The sequence below is a fragment of the Gracilinanus agilis genome, chromosome 2 (assembly GCF_016433145.1).
Source record: "Gracilinanus agilis isolate LMUSP501 chromosome 2, AgileGrace, whole genome shotgun sequence".
Lineage (NCBI taxonomy): Eukaryota > Metazoa > Chordata > Mammalia > Didelphimorphia > Didelphidae > Gracilinanus > Gracilinanus agilis.
The window spans coordinates 157,026,058-157,043,889 of record NC_058131.1 but is presented as its reverse complement, the minus strand read 5'-3'; the positions used below and the strand labels follow the sequence as shown (position 1 = coordinate 157,043,889).

General features: G+C 36.0%; 1 protein-coding gene across 1 annotated transcript in view; it reads right to left on the bottom strand.

The window, feature by feature from the left end:
* The window catches only part of C2H8orf74 (chromosome 2 C8orf74 homolog), a 93,823-nt gene that overhangs the window by 43,047 nt on the left and 32,944 nt on the right, over positions 1-17,832 (bottom strand). Inside the window, exon 3 of the mRNA XM_044659525.1 lies at positions 7,980-8,172. Coding sequence (XP_044515460.1) covers positions 7,980-8,172 — 193 coding nt within the window. The remainder of the gene's footprint in view (positions 1-7,979; positions 8,173-17,832) is intronic.

Below are 17,832 nucleotides of genomic sequence, written 5' to 3'. Positions count from 1 at the left end.
TCTCCTCTCCTCTCCTCTCGTCTCCTCTCCTCTCCTTTCTTCTCCTCTCCTCTTCTTTCTTCTCTTCTCCTCTTCTTTCCTCTCTTTTCTATTCTCCTCTCCTCTTTTCTCTCCTCTCTTCTCCTCTCCTATCTCCTCTCCTCTCCTCTGCTCTCTCCTCTCCTCTCGCCTCTTCTCCTCTCTTCCCTTCTCCTCTCCTCTCTTTTTCTTTCATCTTCCCACCTCTTTATACATTCTCTTGGTGACATAAACTTCTGTGGATTCCATTACCAACTGTACACAAGTGCCACCCACATCTCTATATTCAGCATGTCTTCTGAGCTCTCTTCCCAAATTATCAGCTGCCAGTATTTCCAGCTGCATGGCTGTAGGCATGTTAAACTCTACATGTCCAAAACAGAACTCATTATCTTTTTCTATGCCAAACCTTCCACTCTTCCTAATTTTCCTCCTTCGTTATTAACCTTCTTGTTGCCCAGGTTTAGAAACTTTGAGCCATCTTCAACTCTTCCCTTTCCCCACAATTTCCCATATGCGTGTAGTTGCCAAGTCTTATTGATATCATCTCTACACCATTTCTCACATCCATCCCTTTCTTTCCATTTATACAGCTGCCACCTTAGTTCAGACCCTCATCACTTCTCAATAAAATAACTTCATTGGCTTTCCTTTCTCCAGACTCTCTGTTCTCCACCTTATCTCCCACGTACCTGAAAATTCATACACCTAAAGCACTTACTTAAGATGTCCCAGTGTCTCCTCTTTGCTTCTCAGATAAAATAAAAAGTCCTCTCTTTGGTATTTAAAGCCCTTCACAGTCAGCTCCAACTTTCCCTGACAAGGCTTACTGCATTCAACTGCACTCATTTCTGCATTCCAGTCAAATGGACATAGTTGTTGCTCATATATAACATTTCATGTCCCATCCCTGTGACTTCACACAGGATTGTTCCCTGTGTCTAAAACGTTCTTCCTCTTCATCTGTGCCCCTCAGTATCCTGTTCTTCCTTCAGGGCTCAATTCAACTGCTATGTCCTATACAAAATTACTCTTTTTCTACTGTTACTAATGCCCCTCCCTAAATATTATAGGTTTGTATTTACTTACCTATGTCCATAATATTTCACTAAACTAGAATATGCTTCCTGAGGGACGGGACTGTTTTATTTTTTTATTTTTATTTTTTATTTATTTTAAACCCTTGTACTTTGGTGTATTTTCTCATAGGTGGAAGATTGGTAAGGGTGGGCAATGGGGGTCAAGTGACTTGCCCAGGGTCACACAGCTGGGAAGTGGCTGAGACCAGGTTTGAACCTAGGACCTCCTGTCTCTAGGCCTGACTCTCACTCCACTGAGCTACCCAGCTGCCCCCTTATTTTTTTAATGAAATGTCTTATTTCATCTCTTTGCTCCTAACTATAGCCCTGGGAGCTAAAAGCTTCTAATGCAATTTTACAGTTGATTAGACTGAGTTAAACAGAGGTTAAGTGACTTGCCCAGACTCACACAGCTAGGAAGTGTCTGAGGCCACATCTGAACCAGGATCTTCCATCTCTAGGCCTGATTCTCTATCTACTGAGCCACCAAGTTATTCCCGCCCCCCCCATTATATAAACAGTGATTGTTATAATTAAACATTTTCAGGATTTTTCATTGTTTTCATTTCCATTTATATTGATGTAATCATAGCATTCAGTCTTCCTGGTTCTACTTACTAGACTTTTTTTTTTAAACCCTTACCTTCTGTCTTAAAATCAATACTAGGTATTGGTTCCAACATAGAAGAGTGGTAAGGGCTAGGCAATGGGGGTTAAGTGATTTTCCCAGGGTCACACAGCTAAGAAGTGTCTGAGACCAGATTTGAACCTGGGACCTCCTGTCTCTGGGCCTGGCTCAGTCCATTGTGCTACCCAGCTGCCCCATCATAGTTTTTTTTTTATTCAGAATGTTCATGTTGTAATTCTTTAAATTTCATCCTTCTGTGAAGAAATCAAATTTTTTTTTAGACTCTGAATCCTTGATTTCATCAATGCAAAGAATTCCCATTTGGGAAATTCCCTCCACCAACAATCTTCTGTGATTTATAGAACTAAATTTGTTTGGAATCATTGAGAAGTTAAGTGATTTGTTACACAACTGGTATGTGTCAAGAGCAGAATTTAACTCAGGTCATCTGGACTCCAAGGCTAGTTCTCTATCTATTACTTATGTTTCAGAAATTTATTGTGGAAACTTACGCCATCTTATTTTGGGTTATATGCACAATTTAAATAGGTTCAAGAGCAGAAGTCTAAAAGAGATCATTGTGCGAAACTTTTTCTACAGGGAAAAGCTAAAATTATTAGGATGGTCCTCCTAGGAAAGAATAGGTTGAAGAATGAATTCGGGTGTATGTAGTTGAGTTGCCAGCCAGAGTATGGTGACTGGCTACTTTCCATTTGGACAATTCAAAATTTCCAATTTGAATACTCAGCAAAGGAAACAGGACTTGATACAGGAGAGAACATGACAGGTAATACGTGACTGAACTTGACTAAGGTTTGAAATATACTGGAATAGGTTACTGGGGAAGAAGTTGTAGGCAAATTCTCCTTGGACAATCTATTAGTGATCCAGGAGAGCCTGTAGGCAATGAGGTCAAAGAGATGATTTCTTGAAGACTTGAAGACATTTTTAACTGGGAATTCCCATTTGCTTTTCAGTTTTTCGTTCATTTGCAACCTCTTTCTGCAGAGGAGCTGACAATCTCAAATTACTTTGTATTAATTTTGAATATACTAATAAATGTACACATTGTCTCCCCTCAATAGAACACAAACTCCTTAAAAATAAAGATCCTTTCATTCTTTGTGCTTCTGTCTCCACTGTTTAATAAATGTTTCCTGTTGATTGAGCTCAGGGATCCCATTGTATAGGCTCACTCCCCTCTAGGAGGAGGTTTAAAAAAATCCTTACCTAGACCTTCTCACAGCTGCTTCTCTTCTCCCTGGTCTTTTTTCCTTTCACATTGCTCAGTTTCTCTTTTATCCTACTCTGGGTAATTGGGTATGGTCAAAAATAATAATAACTAGAATTTATGGCACTTCAAGGTTTAGAAAAAAATTTACAAATATCTTCCATGTCATGAATTCTCTCCTTTTATCTAGAAGGAGAAGGTAAGATAGCAAGTGACTTTCAATTCTGGATCTCCAAGGAAGAAAAGGTGCCCCTCACCCTTTTGTAACTGCAAGACAGTCATTCTATCCCTTTGCAGAGACTATCTCCATGCTGGGAATTCTCTTGCTTTTTCAACCCTATCTCTTAAATTCCTGACTTCTTTCTTCAAAGGTCCACCTCCTTTGTGAGATTCATTTTGGTCCTTCCATCTGCTAATCCCTTCCCTCTAATTGCAATACACAGATACACTTTCCATGTTGCAAGGATTAAGGGTACAGCACCCCGCAAGATCTGGAAACTCTTCATAAAATTTTTTGTTTCTTCTCTCGTGCCAGAGAAGAAATCTGAATTTTTTCGTTTTCTTTTTCTTTCATGGGGTGTTTATAATATCTTATTGTAAAATTATACACAAATGTATATACATTTTGTGTATCTCTGAGTTTCCAAACTTTTTAAGATAGCTTTACCATTCTAGCTTTGAGTGTCATCTTTTGGCTTTCACATTCTATTACAAACCTAAATTTTTTTACTTATTTTAACTTTATAAAAGAAATTGTTTGTATTTATGGTATTAAAAGAAAATATTTTGTGGTTATACAATACTACGTATATATTTTATGCATTTCTGAGTTTCTAAAAATTTTCTGAGTCATCTACTGGCTTTCACCTGTTGTCTGCAGCTTCCCCCAAACTCCCTCAAATTCACCTTTTATGCTGATCCATAACATGACAAAACCACACTGGGGAGAGCCACAATGTGGAAGGGATACTTTCTTTGATTTCTTTGATATCTATTTTGTACGTACTTATCTACCTATGTATAGTTTTCTCCAAATGGATTATAAGTTCCTTGAACACAGGGCCTAGCACCTAAAGGACATTTAATTAGTGCTTATTGAGTGAATTAATCCACTTCCATTTGGTAATAACTCACATTTATGTTGTTTTTCATTGATGTTCTATATGGAAAAGTGACAAGAAAATAGGATTGGAAAGAATGACTGGATCTCCCCATTAATAGAAAAAAAAAAAGTATTATAATAGGTAGGTGGTACAGTGGCTAGAACATTAGATTTGAAGAAAGCAAGATCTGAATTCAAATCTGGCCTTTGGCACTGACTAGTTTTGTGACCTTGGGTAAGTTATGTTATCTGTCCACCTCAGTTTCTCTTTTTGAAAAATGGAGGTAATAATAGACCTCTTCCTTTCTCGATTGTTGTGAGGAAAAAATGAGACAATATTTGTAAAATGCTGTTTATTTTAAATCCTTACCTTCTGTCTTAGTCAATTCTAAGACAGAAGAGAAGGAAGGGCTAGGCAATTGGGATTAATTGACTTGTCCAAGGTGACACAGCTAGGAAGTGATTGAAATCAAATTTGAACCCAAGTCTTTCTGATTCTAGCCCTGGTACTCTACTGTGCTTCTCACCTGTCCCTAGGTATTACTATTTTAAAGACTTTCAGGGATACATTCTCTATGTATCTTAGGGAAGAGGAGATTCCAAAAAAATCTCTTAGAAAAAAATTAAAAAGCTCCTCATCTGTCATTCTGTCAATAAACATTTATTGAGCTCCTATTATTTACTAGGCATTGCACTAAAATCTGAGTATACAAAGAATGGCAAAGCCAGTCCCTGCTCTCAAGGAGCTAACAATATCCTTCCCAAAGTACCTTTTATTTAGTTACTATCTTTATTTTTTTTCATTGAATAGATATGGGATGTGAGTGTGTGAGTGTGTGAGTGTGTGTGTGTGTGTGTGTGTGTGTGTGTGTGTGTGTGTTCGCGCGCTTGTTTTCTCCCCCATTAGCTCATAAGCTCCTTAAGAGCAGGGATTATTTCATCCTTTGAACTTGTATCCGCAGGAGCTTTAGCACAGTCCCTGCCACCTAGCAGACCCTTCAGAAATGCTTTTTGCTCGCCTGCTCACCAAGGAGACAACAGTAACTGCTGACTGACTCATGTTCTTGCTTCTTGTTTGAGTTGAGCTTTCTGCTTTCCTCCTCACTGCTGAGATGTCTGGAAAAGCCAGCTGTCAGCTTTGTTAGGTAAGCTCCTGGGACACACCTCAATGACTTGAACTAACTCAATAAGCTCTTAAATAAATAGGACCTTGGCGATTTGGCCAGGACTGTGCTTGGCAGCAGGTGTAGACCACAACCAGAGGGAGTTACATATCTGACACTTTCAATAACAGTCTCCACCCTCTCTGCTTGTAACAACTTAAATTGTGAAGAAGAGGGATCATCCAAAGCCCAAGTTTATTGACTTGTTTTGAAATGAAAGACATATTTTTTTTTTCTTTTGGGGGTATGTAGAAGTGGGTTTGGCTGGGTACGGATGGCACTGATGGGAGGGAAGAGAAATTGAGCTATTTAAGGTTGGTGGCTTCCTGGGTTGAAGGAGCTTGGCATTCTGGAACCCTGAGATATTTAAGCTCTGAAAGAAACTTAATGGACCATCCTCTAGTAACATTCTTTCCACCAGGCTTGGTTCGCTATTAAATATAATGGAAATTAGGTAACTAGTTACTTTCTGAGGAGCGTTGTGTGGTACAGATGGGGCGCCATTTTGAACTGGTTCTCCATAACTTTTCAGTATATCTTTACAACTCAGAAATCTGCAAACATTTCAAATCAGGGCTCAATTTATTGTTTTATTGATTGTCTAGATTTAAGTAAGTGATGGAGAAGATATTAACAATGCAGATTGGATTTTAAAATGTGTCCCACAGTTCTAAAGGACTCATGATGAAATTTGCTATCTACTTCCCAAGAGAACTGATGAACTCTGAAAAGAGATGGAAACATACCTTTTTTACCTTCTTTATTCTTCTTGATTTGTGTGTGAGTGTGTTTTTTCTTTTGTAACACAGCTCATATGGAAATGTTTTGCACAAATTTATATGTATAATTTATATCATCATATTGCTTGCCTTCACAAAGGGTGGGGAAAGAGAGAGGGGGAATTGGAACCCAAAATTAAAAAAAAATAAATATTAAAAAGATTTACATGTAGTTGGGAAATATTTCATGAAATAAATTAAAATGTATTTTTAAAAGTGTGTTCTATATATCAACTCCCCCATCCATACCCCTACTCTCCAGAGCAAGTTAGACAACTACCAACATTCCTCTTGGGTCAGGTTTCTATCCTGCACTTCCACAATATGGTTCTTACCTACCTTTTTACCTACCTTCCTCCAGCTACTCCTTCACTATTCCCAGCACATGCCAAGCTCCTTCCTGACAATAGCCTTTGCTTAGGATGTTCCTGATGCCTGGTAAATTCCTTCCTTTATTCCTAGCCTACTAAATCCTAGCCTATCCTGGGTGCCCAGTTTAACTTCTTCCTTCTCTAGGAGGCTATTCCAGAATTTGCTAGCTTGTAGTGATCTTCTACTTTGAACTCTGACTACATCAGTGTATCGCTCATTCTGTTGGCATACAATTTCTCCACAAAATTCTAAATTTATAGTAGGGAAACTTTTTTGGTTTTCTTTTCTTTTTTTCTTTTTTTTTTAACCCTTAACTTCTGTGTATTGGCTCCTTGGTGGAAGAGTGGTAAGGGTGGGCAATGGGGGTCAAGTGACTTGCCCAGGGTCACACAGCTGGGAAGTGTTTGAGGCCGCATTTGAACCTAGGACCTCCCGTCTCTAGGCCTGGCTCTCAATCCACTGAGCTACCCAGCTGCCCCCTTTTTTGGTTTTCTCAGAGTGATCTACCTGGGGACTTTATATAGACAAGGTGCTCAGTAAAGACTTAATAAACAAGATGACTCTGCATTTAACTGATAGAGAAATAAAGGTGTCAACAGGTAGAACAATCTATCAAGTTTCTTTAACCTGTCTGTTCTACTTTTTAAAAAACCCATCTTTTCTGCTTAAGAATTGATACTGAATATTATGTCCAAGGCAGAAGAACAGAAAAGGAAGCTAGGCAAGTGCCTTGCCCAGAATCACACAGCCAAACACATCTGAGGTCACATTTGAACCCAGGATCTTCTATCTCTAGTCCTGGTTCTCAATCCTCTGAGGCACCTAACTACCCCTCCTATCCTTCTCATTTTTTATATGAATAAAAGAAAGTGGATTATTCTTCTCTAGTCCTGTTAAAGTCACAAAATTATTATACTTCTCTGTCAGCAAAAGGACCGGAGGTTGGAATAGAGAGATGGAAAGCCATCTCTTCTTTTTATAGATGAAGAAACAGAGGCCCAAGGAAAGTTAGATAACTCGGTCCAGGGTCACATAGCTAGTTAGTGACAAAGCCAGGAAAGGCTTATTCCAATATTCCATGAAGCTTATCAAAGCAAATCAGAGACCAAGAAGTGATAACATAATTTATGATCTGTTTCAGGAATGCTTGATGACCTCAAGGATTATCAGCGGACAAGCAAGCAGCATGGTTTCCCTGGTATGACTAGCTTGGTGCTGTCTGTGATCTGGAATGCCTTGGAAAGGAAATAGTTTCCTAAGTGGGCACCAGACTGGCCCAGCAATGCTAGGGATATTTGTTGAAAAGCATGGCAGCCATGGGAACCTGAACTGAGGTTTTTGGGCAGAGGGTTGGGAGTGGGGAGGTATTCATAAAAGACTGGTGAGGGAAGTAAATTTTAACTCACGCTCTTGTGTGTATAGCATTGCTTTCTGATGACTTTCCTCTTAAGTTTGATTGATGTCTCAAAAGTCTTAGTGCAGTTTTAAGCCATAATTGAATTTTAAACCTTAATAGCGTAAATTTGCACCAAGATTTGGGTCATTCCCTCTATCTGGAGGCGTAATAGCCCACATGACTTGTCAGCTTCATCAAGGTCAAACCATACCTTTGGTTTCCTCTAACAGTTCTTCTGTGAATCTGGCAACTTCTACCACTGCTGGCCAGGGGAAGCCTTTCTCTACTGCAAACACAATGCCATCATAGAGGATATCAAGTAAGATGTTTTTCCGGGATTCTTTCATCTCTTCGAAGCCCTTCCATTTTGTCAGCCTTCTCAGAAGTTCTCGACCTTCCTGCTTCTGGAGGAATAAAACACGGGTAGTTCAGTGCCCTGTCCACATTGCAGTGCCATCACGCTGCGTCCTATTCATGCTGACTCTCATCAGGGACCCTCTTGGTAACCAGAGCCAACCCTAGCTACAACTGTACATTATTCTTGGTCTCCTTTCTTCTCAACTCCCTGGCTGCTCTCCTAGAGATATAAAATTAGAAATGGAGACCTCTAATATCATCTAATCCAACTTCCCTTCTTTGACAGATTATGGAAACTAAAGTTCTTAGAAATTAAGTGCCCAAGGTCACATAGATCTTGGCAAGTGGCAGAACTGAGATCTGAATCTAAGCTCTAGGATTCCAAATCTAGGAATCTTTCTATTGTCTCCTGCTGCCTTTCATCTCTTTTGGCTCTCTTCCTTCACACAGTGCCTGACAACCTCACTAAAGCCACTGTGGTGCCCCAAACCAAGTCTTTCTTATATTCCAAAATTTTGTCTCTTTTCTTTCCTATCAAAATTGCCCTTTCCTCAGTGGCCCATGTTAGTAGACTTCTATGAAAGAAAATAATGTATAAGTTAATTTACACAAGTTTGAATAGTAAAAAGTAGTATAGAAACAGTTAGAGGTGACAACTAAAGGAATGTCTCTGCAACAGTATAATTTCAGATGCTAGGACAATTGGGCAACCATTTGCTTTAAATGTGACAAGGCTATAAACCAATTTGCAAACTTTAAAGAGTTAAACAAATGTTTACTGTCATCATCATTTTATGTGGCAAGTCTCCCTTTTTAAAATAAAGTTAAAATAAAATAAAAAAAACTTCCACAATTTTCAGAAAATAATTTATACAAATTATATTCCTAGATGGTACTTCATTAAAATAAAACCATTAATTTTATAATAAAATATTATAATTTTAAATAATATTTTATAAGATTCACATCTCAACTATATTATAAAACCAGGCAATATGCAGACATTTATTTATAAATAATTTTATAATTTTCATGTAACTATTTCAATTTTTAAAAAGTTTTGATGTTGAGTAGAAACTTATGGTGTACTAACCCAAATGAATGATGTTAAGAAAAGTTACTGATATTATGGTACTTTAAATTAGCACAAAAAGATGATTTAATTTTGAGTTTATATACTTAATTTTTTCTGTTTTCATTTCTTTTTAGGATTTATTTTTTAAAATTGAGTTCCAAGTTCTCTCCCTCCCTTCCCCTCTGTCACCCACTGAGAAGGCAAGCAATATATCAATTATATATGTAAGTCATGCAATATATATTTCCATATTAGCTACGTTGCCAAAAAAAGCAAGAAACATAAAGAAAGGGAGGATATATTTAAATCTGCCCTCAGAGTTTATCAGATCTTTTTCTGGAGGTAGAGGGCACTTTTCATCATGGGTACATTGGAACTGACCTGGATCATTAGATCACTGAGACCAAGTCATTCAGAGTTGATCACTGTACCACACTGCTGATACTGCGTACAATGTCCTCCTGGATCTGCTCATTTTATTTTGCATCAGTTCATATGTCTTCCTAGGTTTTTTCATAAACCATCCTGCTCATCATTTCTTATAGAACAATAGTATTCCATCAGAATTACATGCTTCTATAGCTTGTTCAACCATACTCCAATTGATGGGCATTCCCTTAATCTCTAATTCTTTGACACCACAAAAATAGCTACTTCAAATATTTTTGTACCTATCTGTCCTTTTTCCTTTTTGTTGGGATATGGACCTAGTATTTGAGTCAAAGGGTATGTACAGTTTAATAGCTTTTTGGTCATAGTTCCAGATTGTTCTCCAGAATGGTTGGATCAAGTTCACAACTCCAACAGTGCATTAATATGCCCATTTTTCCATATTCCCAATGAAATTTATAATTTCCTTTTCTGTCATGTTAACCAATCTGATAGGTGTGAGGTAGTATCTAAGAGATGTTTTAATTTGAATTTCTCTAATAGGTAGAGATTTAGACCACTTTTTTCATGTAACTCTTAATAGCTTTGCTTTCTTATATTATGCCAATTCATATCCTTTGACTCTTTACTAAATGGAGAATGGCTCTTATTTTTAGAAATTTGATTTAGTTTTGTATATATTTGAGAAATGAGGCCTTTATAAGAGAAATATTGTAAATCCCCATCACCCCATTTCCTGCTTTCCTAATTTTGAATGAATTAATTTTATTTGTGCAAAACCTTTTTAATTTCATGTAATCAAAATTATCCATTTCCTTTCTTATAATCTTCTCTATTCCTTGTTTGGCCATAAACTCTTTCCTTATCTATAGATTTGGCAAGTAAAATTTTCCATGCTCCCCTAAATTGCTTACAATATAACCCTTTATGTGTAAACCACATAACTATATTGATCTGCTCTTTGTTTATGTGTGAAATGTTGCACTTTATCTGGTTCTATCAAACTATTCCCCTCTTTTCTTAGCAACTTTTATCAGATGGTGAGTTCTTATTCCCTAAGGCTTGGATCTCTAAGTTTATCAAACATTAGATTACTATGGTCATTTACTATTATGTCTTGTGTACCTAATCTATTCCCCTGATCCACTGCTCTATTTCTTAACTAGTACCAAAACGTTCTTGTGATCATACCTTGTAATATAGTTTGAAATCTTGTAATGCTAAACTACTTTCCTTCACATTTTTTCAATGGCTTTCTTTGACATTCTTGACCTTTTGTTTCTCCAGATGAATTTTTTAAATTATTTTTTCTAGTTCAATAAAATATTTTCTGGTAGTTTGATATGGCACTGAGTAAGTAAAATTATTTCTGCAAAAACATCATTTTTACTATATGGGCTTGACAATAAAAAATTCTCCAGTTGTTTAGGTCTGACTTTATTTGTGTGAAGAGTGCTTTGTAATTGAGTTCAAATGGTTCTTGGGTTTGCTTTGGCAGGTAGACTCCTGGATATTTTGTATTGTCTGTAGTTATTTTAAATGAAATTTCTCTTTCTATCTCTTCCTGTTGGGTTTTGTTGATAATATATAGAAATGCTGATGATTTATTCAGGTTTATTTTATGTATTCTAGCTTTGATAAAGTATTAATTGTTTCAACAAGTTTTTTTAATTAATTTTTAAAATTTCTATATTGTTCATTTTGTGAATAAGCTTATAAAACCCAAATCCCAAAACATAAATCTAAATAAACAATTGAAAAATCATATGCTTTCATCTACATTCTGACTCCAACAGTTTTTTCTCTGGAAGTGGATAGCATTTTTTGTCAAAAGTCCCTCAGAATTGTCCTGGATCATTGTTCTACTGATAGTAGCTAAGTCTATCACAGTTGATCATTCCACAATATTGCTGTTACTGTGTACAATGTTTTCCTGGTTCTACTTATTTCACTCTGCATAAGTTCATGTAGATCTTTCTAGCACTTTCTGAAATCATCCTATTCATCATTCCTTACAGCACAATCTTATTCCATCACCATCATACACTACAATTTGTTCGACCATACTCCAATTGATGACATCCCCTTAATTTCCAATTCTTTGCCACTACAAAAAGAGCATCTAGAAATATTTTTATACAAATAGGTCCTTTCTTTTTTTTTTTTAATCTCCTGGGGACACAGACCCAGTAGTGGTATTTACTGGATCAAAGGGTATGCATTGTTTTATCGCCCTTTGGGCATAATTCCAAATTGCTCTCCAAAAGGTTGGATCAATTTACAACTCTACCAGCAATGCATTTGTGTCCCAATTTTGCCACATCCTCCCCGACATTTATCATTTTTCTTTACTGTCATATTGACCAATCTAATAGGTATGAGTTGGTACCTCTGAGTTGTTTTAATTTGCATTTTTCTAATCAAGAAGGATTTAAAACATTTTTTTATATGATAATTGATAGCTCTGATTTCTTCATCTGAAAACTGCTTTTTCTCATCCTTTGATTTTTTTTTTTGGTCATTTGTCAATTGGGGAATGACTCAATTAGTTTTTTGTTGATTCTCTAGGGTTCTTTAATTAAACCATCATATTATCTGCAAAGAGTGATAGTTTTGTTAATTTGTTGCAAATATTTATTCCTTCAATTTCTTTTTCTTTTCTTATCACTATAGCTAGCATTCACAATACAATACTGAATTTTAGTGGTAATAATGGATATCCTTGCTTCACCCCTGATCTAGCTCTTTCATATTTATAGAAAGCTTGCTCTTGGTTTTAGATAGATACTACATATCATTTAAGAAAGGCGCCATTGGTTCCTATGTTTCCTGGGATTTTTTTTTTTGTTTGTTTATTTGTTTTGTGTGTGTGTGGGAATGGGTATTGCATTTTCTCGAAACCTTTTCCTGTATCTATTAATATAATCATATGATTATGGTTGTTTCTATTACTGATTTGGTATGATATGATAAATTGTGCTTATAATTTTCTTGAAAATGAACCAGCTTTGTATTCTTTTATTTTATTCTTGATAAATTCCACGTGATCATGGTGTATGATATTTGTGATATATTGCTGTACTCTCCTTGCTGATATTTAAAAACATTTTTTGTACCAGTGTTCATTAAGAAAACTATAGTTTTAGTTCAGTTTTTGCCCTCCCTGGTTTGGGTATCAAACCCATATTTGTGTTATGAAAGGAATTTGATAGAGCTTCTCCTTTTTCTTTTTTCCCCTAATAGTTTAGATAGTATTGAGATTAATTGCTCACAAAATGTTTGGTAGAATTCATTTGTAAATCTATGTGGTCCTAGAGATTTTCTCCCAGGGAGATCATTATTGGTTTGATCGATTTCCCCCCCTAAGATAGAGTTACTTATGTATTCTATTTCCTCTTCTATTAATCCAGACCATTTATACTTTTACAATATCCATCTTTTTGGCTTAGTTTTACTGTCATATAATTGGGTAAAATAACTCCTAACAACTGTATTAATTTCACCTCCATTAGTGGTGGATTTTCCCTTTTCAATTTCGATACTGGTAATTTAGTTTTCTTCTTTCTTTTTAAAAATCAAACCAATGGTTTATCTATTCTATTTTTTTTTCATAAAATGGGCTCCTAGTTTTATTAGTTTGTTTTTTTTTACTTTCAGTTTTATTCATCTCTCCTTTGTGTTTAGGATTTCTGTTTTGGTATTTAATTGGGATTTTAAATGTTCTTTAAAAATTTTTACATCCAGTTCATTGATCTGTTCTTTTTCTCTTTTATTGATGTATATGTTTAGAAATATAAATTTTCTTCTATATGCTGCTTTGGTTGCATCTCACAAATTTTAGTATGTTATTTCATTGTTGTCATTTTCTTTTATGAAATTATTGACTATTTCTATGATTTAATCTTTGACTTATTTTTTTAAGATTATTTAGTTTCCAATAATTTTAATTTATGCTTCAAGAACCACTTATGGAAGGTCATTTTCATTGCATTACGGTCTTAAAAGAGTGCATTTAGCATTTCTATTTTCTGCAATTATTTGTGAGGTTTAATACATTGTCAATTAGTGTGAAGATACTTTATATCACTGAAAAAAAGTCATGCTTCTTTCTATCCCTGTTCAATGTGCTCTAGGGGCTTATCACATTTAACTTTTCTAATTTTCTATTCATCACCTTGATTTCTTTCTTATTTATTTTATGGTTATATTTATCTATCTCAAAGAAAGCTGAGCCCACAGTATAGTTTTATTGTCTATTTCTTCTGCAACTCAATTTACTTTTCCTTTAAGAATCTGGGTGCCATACTATTGGTGCAAATATATTTAGTGGGGTAATAGATAGATATCAAAGGTGGATGAGTAGCCCCAATGATGGCATGGCAAGTCTTCACACTAGAGGTACTAGTCTTCCCAAAAGACCCATACATCACCACACACTCTCATCCATGCCTCCAAGAAGCTGTACCATGCATAGCATCCACTCTCCAATAAAGCCATCTTGGCAGATGGACTTATCCAGGTTGGGAAAAACTGACAGATCTTCAACCCATCAGTGAGTTAGAGGGATGTCTAGCCCAAACATGTGAAGACCCCTGGTGGAATGGGTGGATGAGAACATTTTTTTCCAACAGCTGTGAAGGCAGCTGAAACAGGTACTGACTGTGGAGCCTTTCAAGCTTGGTCAGATTTCAAAGATGCCAAGGTTATCCATTGCATCCCGAGTCACTGCCAGTCATCTTGACTTTTGTTTTGCCGCTGAACTTCAGTGACTCTTGAAGGGAGAATGGTTAATGATTCTGTACAGCTCTGCCTTACTTAAATCTAATTTGTGTACAAGTCAAAACATCACCCCATGATGCCCCTGGTCCTCTTTGAAATGAAAGATGAACTATATATTGATACTACTTCATTGTCTATGGTGACGTTTCACAAGATGTAGTTTCAATGATAATAAATAAAATTTATTCATTTTAATTAGTTGAATTGTCTCTTTTTCTTTATCTGAGATCATGATTGCCACCCATGCCTTTTTTTTACTTCAGTTGAGGCATAATAGACTCTGCCCCAGATCTTTATTATAATTCTATGTGTGCTTATTTCAAATGTGTTTCTTGTAAATAACATACTGTCAGATTCTTATTTCTAATCCGTCTACTATCTGCCTTGGTTTCATAGGTGAATTCATCCCAGCAACATTTACAATTATGATTACTAATTAAACATTTCCCTCTATCTTATTTTATTGTTTATTCTTTTCTTTCACTTTTTACCCTGTCCCTCCTCAAGTCTGATGTACTTCTGACCACTGCCTCCCTTAATCTACTCTTTCTTTCTTTCATTCCTCACTATCCATTTCCATCCTCTTCCCTCCTACTTTCCTATTGGGTAATAGAAGATAGATTTCTATTCTCAATTGAGTGTGTGTGTGTGTGTGTGTGTGTGTATGTGTGTGTATGTGTGTGTGTGTGTGTGTGTGTGTGTGTATTCTTTCTTCTTTGAACTAATTCCAGTGAGAGGAAGGTTCAAGGATTGCCTGTCCTCCCCTTTATACTTCCATTGCATAAGTTCTTCCTTGCAAGTCTTTTTTCAGGTGAGATTATTTTTTCTATTTTCCCTCTCCTTTCTCTCTTCTCCCAGTGCATCTCTTTTTTCTCATCCACCTATTTTTTAAAATCATCCAACTTAATCAATTTACTTCTGTCCCCTCTATATAGAGTCCTTCTAACTGCCCTCATGATGATAAACTTCTTAAGAGTTACATGCATCAGCTCTCCTTTAGGAATACAAATTATATATTTATAATATATTATAAGGGACTTTTGGGGCCCTTATAATTACTCTTTCATGTTTATCATTTTATGCTTCTCTTGAATCTTATATTTGAAAGTCAATTTTTTTTAAAACCCTTACCTTCCATCTTAGAGTCAATACTGTGTATTGACTCCAAGGCAGAAGAGTGGTAAGGGTAGGCAATGAGGGTCAAGTGACTTGCCCAGGGTCACACGGCTGGGAAGTGTCTGAGGCCATATTTGAACCTAGGACCTCCCGTCTCTAGGCCTGGCTCTCAAGCCACTGAGCTACCCAGCTGCCCCCTTGAAAGTCAATTTTTAAAGTTAGCTCTGGTCTTTTAATCAAGGATGCTTAAATTTTTCAAATTATATTAAATTTAATTTAACATCTAATTTTCTTCTGAAGGATTACCTTAGTTTTGCTTGGTATATTATACTTGGTTGTAATCCTTGTTCCTTTGCCTTCTGCAACATATATTCTAATCCTCCTGCTTCTTTAATGTGGTATCCATTAAATCTTGGGTGATCTTAACCACAACTTGATGATATCTGAATGGTTTTTTTCTGGCTATTTGTAGTACTTTCTCTTTAATTTTAGAGCTCTGGAATTTGGCTATAATATTCCTGGGAGTTTTCAATTTGGGGATCTCCTTTAGGAGGTGATTAATGGATTCTTTCAATTTCTATTTTACCCTTTTGACCTAAAATATTAGGGTAGTTTTCGTTGATAATTCTTTTGATTTGGCTTTTATTTCCTCCTACCAATATAGGACCTGATAGAGAAATCCAAGGAAAAGTTGTCTAAGGTGAAGTGATTTGTCTAGGGTCACAGAGCTGGTAAATATTGTAAGAGTAGAATTTCATGACTCCAAATCCAACACATTATCAACTAACTTTGTTACCTCTGGTGGCTGATAAGAAAGCAATGATGAACTATCAATTTCTATTATAAAAGCTTAAGAAGTTTTAGCTCAATGTGAGTCAATGCTGTGATTTAACAGCCAAATTTTTTTTACTGTAATCCTGTGCTTAGTGTTTAGAACACAGAGAGGATAGTCCTGTCATTCTGTACCTTAGAATATGGTGATTGTGGTTCTGGGTGCCATATTTTAGGAGGCACATTGATACTGTGCAACATAATCAGAGAAGCAACTGCAGGATGATGGGTGACAGTCCTCTGATGAGAGCCTTGGTTTTGATTTCTGGCTCTGTCTTTAACTAGCTGAAGGACCTTAGGGAAATCACCATAGCTCTTTGAGGATGGACTTCTGAATCTATAAAATGAGAATCTTAGACCAGCCAAGCCCCAATTTCCCTTCCAGTTCTAACACTACAGAGCTATGAATCCAGGATAGTGAATTTTTAATGAACTAGAAAACTTGAAACTCTTATTTGATGTTGGGGATGTAAGAGGAGGAGGGGAACCAAATGTGCTATTTCACTAGTCTAAGAAGCTCCTCAGGAGGAACTTCCTCTTTACCAATGCAGAATGGCACCTTCTCAGCAACTTATAATCTTAGACAGTTGCCTGGGACATTGAGACATTGTCTAGGATTTATACCAGAAATGCAACCCTTGGTTCAATATTAAGAAAATTATCAATATAATTGACCACATCAATAATAGAACCAATAGGAATCATATGATCATCTCAATGGATGTAGAAAAAGCTTTTGAAGAAGCACAATATCCATTTCTATTAAAAACACTAGAGAACATTGGAATAAATGGAGTTTTCCTTAACATGATTAGTGTCTATCTAAATCCTTAATGGGGACAAGCTAGAAGCCTTCTCAGTAAGATCAGGGTGTGAAACAAGAATGCCCATTATCACTAATATTGTACTAAAATACTAACTATTTAACTATTAGAAGAAAAGGAAATGGAAAGAATTAGAATAGGCAATGAAGAAACAAAATTATTACTCCTCACAGATGCTATGATGGAATTAACTAAAAAATTAGTTGAAATAATCAACAACTTTAGCAAAGTTTCAGAATATAAAATATATATATATATAAATCATCAGTATTTCTATATATTAACAACAAAGCCCAGCAGCAAGAGATAGAAAAAGAAATTTCACTTAACAGTAGATAATACAAAATACTTGAGAGTCTACCTATTGAGGCATCTAGATTTTATATAAATAATACTTAAAATATTGAAGTACAGATAAGGCCCATCCTATTCAATGTGACTTGAATAGTGCTGGGAAAAAAAGCCTCACTTAACAATGCTCTTCTTCCTACCACCTAAAAATTCCAAGTCTGTGGAGATGTCTCCAGAAGGGGACTTTGAAAACTCATTATTTATTACCTCAAAGAGGCAAGAGGTTCCTGGCTGGAATGTACCTTCTTTCAAATTCACACTCAGAAATCTACCTTTCTTTCTTTCTTTCCTTTTTCTTTCTTTCTTTCTTTCTTTCTTTCTTTCTTTCTTTCTTTCTTTCT